Raw genomic sequence first — 8,390 nt, 5'->3', positions numbered from 1 at the left:
GTTCATAAATCTCCAAGAAAATGTTTTGCTTTTGAAATCTTCAATTCTTTTACTTTCTTCTGTGCTCAGCGTTATTCATCAAACTGAATGATGAGCTAAATTTGCAGTCAGTAGCTGCATTTCCATTGATCATGAAATGCGCAAATTAGAATTTTGAAAAAAAAATTTGCTAAATGGAAACACGCCAATTTCGAAAAAAACTTACGCTTTTCGACAAAATGCTTTTGCGTTAGGATGAGGTGGTTTTTCGACCGTATCGAAATTGGTGTATTTGGCAAAACTGCAATGGAAACACTTGTTTTGCATCACGGGAGCCACGTGATCAAGAACCGGCTGTTTCTACTGGCGAAAAAGACAATGAAGAAGAAGACAACAGGAAGCAGAAGTAGTAGTAAAATCACTGAAGTAGTAAAAAAAGGTTGTAAAGTCACTGACTACAATTTACCAAAAACACAGCATACATAGCCACTCCCAAGTATGAGGGGCTTGTCGTTGGAAAGCTTCAATGAGACGCCGACGTCTCCTCTGATGATGAGCGCTAGTGTCGTAGCAACATGCTATGTGTTTACATCCATTGCCGCCATGTTTGTAAAGACTTATCGTGAGAACAAACATATTCATGCATGACTTTAATAGCATTTCTTATCTAATGGAAACACTGCAATTGCAAAACTCTGTTTTTCGACATTAACAGAATATTGACAAAGTTTTGTGCACATTTGCAATGGAAACGCAGCTAATGATGAACACTAATAACAGTGAAAGTATTTCATCACACACATCTGTAGATGAAGAAAAAAATACGTTTGCAAAATGCTTATAAAACAKTGTAGAGACTTACAGCTTGGCCAACAAACTTATTTTAATAAACTAAGATAATAAGCCGTTGCTAAGAAACTGTTTCCTCTAAGCCAGTTGTGTTTCAAATGCCAGCCGTATAACCATGGCAATGTTGACGACAGCTACATGTGTTTGTTCTTTTTTAAGACTTGCTAGTTCCAGGAGGAAAGTGGACATGGGGTAAAGATAATGTGGAACTGGCTGTTTTTCTACTAACCTGAACTCAGAACCCTGAGGTGAACAGGACACAAGCAGTGCATGAGTGCTGTATGCACTGAGGTTATAAAACTTTTCAGCTCATAGAAAATATGCATGTGATGCTGGTGTCTTACATGGATGCATGTCTTCTTTGAAAGCTAAAGTATAGATTTAGAATTGTTATTTTTTTATTCAATTTTAGTAAAAAGTAAAATCCCAATTTGTGCTTTCATTAAATGTCCTTATCACATCCAAGAATCCAGATCTTTGTCCTTAAAGTTTCGTAACTTACAGAGAGAACTTCAGGATTAGGAGCTTCCTCCGTCAGTCGTGGAGTTGGATTCTCAGGGGGTTTAAATACTGGTTTGGCTTTGATGGGAGGAGGTGGACCTCTGGTTTTGGAGGTATGAGGACTGCTGTTTGGACCGGTACCGCTGCCGTGCAGTTGACCAATCAGGGTCCTCTCATAAATTTCCCTGTTGGAGGAAGGGAGCACTTCTAAACAAACATGTGAGGAACGCATTGCCTGACGAAAGATGTCCTGAGCTCTGCAGACAAAGAGAGAAGACAAAAACACACAAAAAAATGCTCAAAAAATGGCAAAATTTGCATTCCACATTTGGGAATCATTAACAAGTAAGACAGATTCGTAACAACATTTAAAGTGTAGTTACCAATTTCTGACAAGAAAATTAATGAGTCTTTAGGAGATCATATACTCTAACTCAATAGAAAAATGCAGACATGCAGTATAAATCTGATTACAAATGACTAACTTTAGATATATGCAAGTTATTTAGTAATTACATTAAGAAGAAATTGATTTTCAAAAACTGAAAGCCACTAAAAGATACTTTATTTTCTTAGCCGTTACCTCCGTTACTGATAAAGTGTTGATTTACTGGAACAAATGCCACAGAAATGTCTTAAATATAAGTGTTTAGTTTGCATTATTTATATTGTTTCTCCAATGCAAACTAGCAGCAATTATTTATTGTGGCTCATTGTCAAGTCTGTCTTCATTTCCTCTGAGCTCAAGACAAGAGAGAACAGGAAACAAAGAGTCATAACACCTGCACACAGGGCCATTATAATCTATAAAAAAGATCATTTTGCAGAGAATTAGTTTACATCAGATCATGCTAAGTAAATTAGAAGGTCCACTGTGTCAACAGAGATGGGTAATCACCATCATTCACCTCAGTTAACAGATAGGGCAAATCTAGTTTATTAACTTTCATTTGATTTCACTCCTATTGTTTTCCGCCTAGTTGATAATAACATTTATGATAATTAGAACTATGTTGAGAAGGAATCTTTGCATTTTAACATGTTAAAAATGAAACACTGAAGCTTTAAAATTGGACTAATAATTTGGCATGGGCACACTTTGCATCAAGGTTCCTACAGTTTAAGGCAAGTCAAATTTAAGACCTTTTAAGATTTTTTAATACCAAGTGAAATTAAATTTAAGACCACTTTCATAATAAACACAAATGACAAAAAGAATAAAAATAAAAAAACTAGCAGAAACTCATAAAACAAAGTATTTTTAGTTTAAGTATTCAAATATTGCTGATAGACCAATTGTTTTTATCCATATCTAACTATAGCAGAAACATTCTTAGCAGTCAATTTTAAACTTAATTTAATTTCTGGAAATCCTCTAACGACCCAAAATTTGGAGTTTTAGGACCCACCGTGGGGTCTCAACCCCAATTTGCTTTAGATGAAACCTTAAGGNTAGATTTAGAATTGTTATTTTTTTATTCAATTTTAGTAAAAAGTAAAATCCCAATTTGTGCTTTCATTAAATGTCCTTATCACATCCAAGAATCCAGATCTTTGTCCTTAAAGTTTCGTAACTTACAGAGAGAACTTCAGGATTAGGAGCTTCCTCCGTCAGTCGTGGAGTTGGATTCTCAGGGGGTTTAAATACTGGTTTGGCTTTGATGGGAGGAGGTGGACCTCTGGTTTTGGAGGTATGAGGACTGCTGTTTGGACCGGTACCGCTGCCGTGCAGTTGACCAATCAGGGTCCTCTCATAAATTTCCCTGTTGGAGGAAGGGAGCACTTCTAAACAAACATGTGAGGAACGCATTGCCTGACGAAAGATGTCCTGAGCTCTGCAGACAAAGAGAGAAGACAAAAACACACAAAAAAATGCTCAAAAAATGGCAAAATTTGCATTCCACATTTGGGAATCATTAACAAGTAAGACAGATTCGTAACAACATTTAAAGTGTAGTTACCAATTTCTGACAAGAAAATTAATGAGTCTTTAGGAGATCATATACTCTAACTCAATAGAAAAATGCAGACATGCAGTATAAATCTGATTACAAATGACTAACTTTAGATATATGCAAGTTATTTAGTAATTACATTAAGAAGAAATTGATTTTCAAAAACTGAAAGCCACTAAAAGATACTTTATTTTCTTAGCCGTTACCTCCGTTACTGATAAAGTGTTGATTTACTGGAACAAATGCCACAGAAATGTCTTAAATATAAGTGTTTAGTTTGCATTATTTATATTGTTTCTCCAATGCAAACTAGCAGCAATTATTTATTGTGGCTCATTGTCAAGTCTGTCTTCATTTCCTCTGAGCTCAAGACAAGAGAGAACAGGAAACAAAGAGTCATAACACCTGCACACAGGGCCATTATAATCTATAAAAAAGATCATTTTGCAGAGAATTAGTTTACATCAGATCATGCTAAGTAAATTAGAAGGTCCACTGTGTCAACAGAGATGGGTAATCACCATCATTCACCTCAGTTAACAGATAGGGCAAATCTAGTTTATTAACTTTCATTTGATTTCACTCCTATTGTTTTCCGCCTAGTTGATAATAACATTTATGATAATTAGAACTATGTTGAGAAGGAATCTTTGCATTTTAACATGTTAAAAATGAAACACTGAAGCTTTAAAATTGGACTAATAATTTGGCATGGGCACACTTTGCATCAAGGTTCCTACAGTTTAAGGCAAGTCAAATTTAAGACCTTTTAAGATTTTTTAATACCAAGTGAAATTAAATTTAAGACCACTTTCATAATAAACACAAATGACAAAAAGAATAAAAATAAAACTAGCAGAAACTCATAAAACAAAGTATTTTTAGTTTAAGTATTCAAATATTGCTGATAGACCAATTGTTTTTATCCATATCTAACTATAGCAGAAACATTCTTAGCAGTCAATTTTAAACTTAATTTAATTTCTGGAAATCCTCTAACGACCCAAAATTTGGAGTTTTAGGACCCACCGTGGGGTCTCAACCCCAATTTGCTTTAGATGAAACCTTAAGGTGCCTGTGAAACCATTTTTTGTAAGAAAAGTGAATGCATTTTTGGAAAGAYAACATTATTAGCATATTACAAAACAAATTTCACGACGCTCAGATGGACAGTTGTTGAGATATTTGCATGTGAAATAACGGGAAGTGATGTCAAAGGGGAACGCCTGCATGTGAATATTTAAAAAAATACTTTTACCAATTATTTTAATATTTGAAATGAATTACAATCATCCTATGTACAACGTGTTAACATTTTTTAAGACATCTGAAAGATTGATTCAAGACATTTTAAGGCTAATTAAGGCCTTATTTTTAGATTGCTGAATTCAATGACTTTTAAGACTTTTTAAGGATCTGCAGGAACCCTGTGCATTTACAGGAAATAACATGGCAAAGGAAATTAACCTTTTTTTCAGTTTACACAAGAAAATATGGTGTTATTATGAATGATCCAGTGAACACAGCCGGGTATTGTTATGAGTGGATGGGTGGTCATCTCCTTTTCATTTTCCTGAGACAGTATTTACTTTAAAAACCCATTCAAAACAAAGGACAGTCTATAAGTGAGTGTTTCTGTTACACCTTTTGAAACAAAAGCAGTTAATGTGATTTATATTGTATTAATACAATACAATCACATTAAATGAGAGCTGTGTGGTTTAAAATGTATTCAGAGGTCATCATGCACAGATGATATCATTCTTGTCCTTAACTGAACAATGCGTGCAGCAAAATTGTAAAAAAATAAATATACATATTTGAATCAAGCAGGCGTCCTCAAAACAGCTGTGTGCTTTTATGTGTGCACCATGCATTCACATGTATCAGTGGACTTTCCGTGCCCTACTTACACAGATTACCCTGGATCAAGCTACAGTTGCAATAAGCTCGCCAAGACAAAACAATGCTGGCAGAACGCATCGTTTGTTCATCAATAATAAAAGACGGTTTAAATATTGAGCAAAATAACAGTCTGGTTTGGTTTACTGTTATTAAAAGCTGTCCCGATCCTTTGTATATGGATGCACGCATGCTGTTGATGTTGCTAACTAGCACCTTTGAGAGAATGCACACAAGACTGTAGGCCGKTTTTTGAACAACAGCAACAAATCCCCTCCAGTGATAATCCATTTACCTACACCACAGCATAAAACACAATCTCATTACCTACTCAACACTGGACAAGAATTAATGTTTGGACTTTCAGGTCACTGTGATGTGTTGTAATCATTCTACTATTAGCACTTGTAATCTGTTGTTTTGTAGTTGTTGTTTCTGTGCTCTTTAATCACATAAGTAACAAAATACTTCACTTTAATGCACTTCCTTGCAGGTGATTTGGGGGTAAATAAAATACAGATAAGACAAATCTATTCTAAAATAGACAAAACCGGCTTCCCTTTAACAAATGGGATGGACAAATATGGCACACCTGAACATTATTTTCTGCTTTGATGTTTGTTTGAGGTGTTTGACTATTTCTCACATCAAACCTGCCTTTCAACCTCCAAGGGAATACACAAATAAAGAGCAGTACTCACTGACTGAACGTCTTGTCCATGAGGTCAGTGTTGTTGATTTTGATGATGCACTCGTCCTCTTGAAACAAGCCTTCCTTTCTTGAACGGCTCTCYTCCTCAACATCACGGATGTACAAACCAAGAGACCTGACAGAAAGCCAGTTAGAATAACTGGAATAACTGGAATAATAATGATTTTTTTAAAATAAACACAGATGTCTGAAATGACCAATCAAAAGTTACGTTTCTCGTTGTGATTTTTCATAAAACATGCTTATAGCTTGTCCATTAATAACACAGTTACATGCAAACTCTTCGATAATATCATCAGAAACACATGCAAACAATAAAATAGTGTTCATAGTCAAGTAAAAAAGTAAACTTTACAAAAAGAAACATATGTTAAGGCATTCAATTTTGCAAAGCCAATCAAAATGCCTAAAAATAAAAAAAAACAGGTGGAAAATTGATGCAGTGCAGGTAAATCACAGGCTGCAAATAATCAATAGATTTAAATTTAGCAACACATCACTGATTTTTATCATGTTCATTAAAAAAATAAGTAAATACACCCAACATTTTAGCTTTTAAATAATAAAACTAAATCAAAATGTAAAATTCAGTCAAAGTGGTAAAAGAACATGGAAAATAAAGCAAAATAGGAAGCTTATAAAAAGCACAACTGTTGTTCATCAGAGCCATGAGAACAGCCATAAAAATGCATTCTGCTTTCCCTTTAGGAAATATTTCCTCCACTGACGGTGACACACCCAAATATCATTTTGCGTCTAACCTTTCCCTTTTTTATTTTACCCCTTGTGTGTCAGTTTAGTCTGTCTAGCACTAAGTCATTCATTGTTCATAATGTTAGCATGGAGGGAGGCTGACAAAACCAAAATTAGATCTTATTTATTTAATGCTGGCATGACTAAATGTGTTGTTGAAATCCCAACTCACCGTCCACTCAGTGAAGAGCAGTATGGGACCACATGGATTCCCAGTGGACTGTCTGAACCCAGGATCTCCACCACTCTGGTCAGGCTGCACACCATGCAGTTTAAACACAAATACAAAGAAAGAAAGAAAAACCTCACTGGGAGAAAATTTGGTATGCTAAAACATTGTTTCACTAAAAAAAATGATTAGCTTTTGACCCTGCACAGCTGCTTGTGATTGCAAGCAGCTGCGCAAGAATACGAATCAAGGTGACAATCTGGGACACAGTAAGGAACATTATCCAGTTTCCAAGACCCCATGTACAGACAGAATGATCAAGATGTGAGACAGAACTAATTAAAAAATAAAACATCTGAGCAATTTATTCTTAAACACAAGTATGCCTAAATAATAGATTAAGGTGGTGAAGACTCAGGTCAGGTAAGCACTCAGTATAAACACAGCAAAGTATAATAGTTCTGAAAACTTGTGTCTCTTGGGAAAAATAAGTTTTAAAAAGTGTTACACTTAACTGACATATGATGTTCCATGAATGCAAAGACTTTGCCAAAAGTATGCCTTTGTGAAGGTCTTAATCCATGCCTGTGAACATGGGCCTTTGAGAAGGGACTGCCAACGCTCCATTCAAAACTAATAAAAGCCCAGACTACAGTGGATGTTTAAAAAGTCTTTTTGCGCCTTTCTTCTCCTCGCTACTTTGAATCTCTTAAAGTCTCTTGCTAGTTTGGATAATTTGAGTGCGTCTCTGCTTTACATTCTGTGTTTTAATGTGTGTGCGTGCTGAAGTCTTTGTTTGTTTGATTAGTTTATCTATCAGAGCACAGCCATTAATCCTCTCGTGACCTTCTCTCTGCTCCCCGTGTGCTGGAGTGTGTGTATTTCTAAGTGAGTTTGTCTGAACTTTGTTTTGTGTTCTTTCATTAAGTGTCGGTCTCGTTTCGTCTGTCTACTCATTTTGGTTGCCTCAGTCTCTTTTCAACACTGTCCATCCGACCCTAAACTAGGGGTGTAAATCACCAGCTTTATCACGATACGATATTTTATTGATTTGTTTGGATGACGATTTGATATTTCTCGATATAAAGTATGTCATGATACGATTGATTCAATTCAATTTACAAGTCTGCAGCCAATGTAATGGGATATCACATGCCCATCTAACACAATGACTATTAGATACGCATATGATATCAATCCACATCCAGCATATGATGACGATATAGATAGATATTTTCATTAGCCTTGCTATGTTGCTGCAGATTTGTCGGCTGCACATCCATGATGTGAATCTCCCATTCCACCACATAGCAAAGGTGCTCTATTGGATTGAGATCTGGTGACTGTGGAGGCCATTTGAGTTCAGTGAACTCATTGTTGTGTTCAAGAAACCAGTCTGAGATGATTCACACTTTGTGACATGGAGCGTTATCAAGTAGCCACGAGAAGACGACACACTGTGTTCATAAAGGGATGGATATGGTCAGAAGATGGTACACTGAGGTCATAAAGGGATGGACATGGTCAGATGATGGTACACTGTGGTCATAAAGGGATGGACATGGTCAGA

At 35.8% G+C, this 8,390-nt stretch overlaps 1 protein-coding gene across 2 annotated transcripts in view; it reads right to left on the bottom strand.

The window, feature by feature from the left end:
- Window positions 1-8,390, bottom strand: part of LOC106526992 (partitioning defective 3 homolog B) — a 120,564-nt gene that overhangs the window by 36,745 nt on the left and 75,429 nt on the right. For both annotated transcript variants that reach the window (XM_014021736.1, XM_014021738.1), the window contains 3 exons: window positions 6,824-6,907; window positions 5,888-6,013; window positions 2,909-3,164 (listed from right to left, as the gene is read on the bottom strand). In XM_014021736.1, coding sequence (XP_013877190.1) covers window positions 2,909-3,164; window positions 5,888-6,013; window positions 6,824-6,907 — 466 coding nt within the window. The remainder of the gene's footprint in view (window positions 1-2,908; window positions 3,165-5,887; window positions 6,014-6,823; window positions 6,908-8,390) is intronic.

This window comes from Austrofundulus limnaeus, unplaced genomic scaffold, assembly GCF_001266775.1.
Source record: "Austrofundulus limnaeus strain Quisiro unplaced genomic scaffold, Austrofundulus_limnaeus-1.0 Scaffold303, whole genome shotgun sequence".
Classification (NCBI taxonomy): Eukaryota; Metazoa; Chordata; class Actinopteri; order Cyprinodontiformes; family Rivulidae; genus Austrofundulus; species Austrofundulus limnaeus.
The sequence above is the reverse complement of the archived record's forward strand: the minus strand, read 5'-3'. Positions and strand labels throughout refer to the sequence as shown.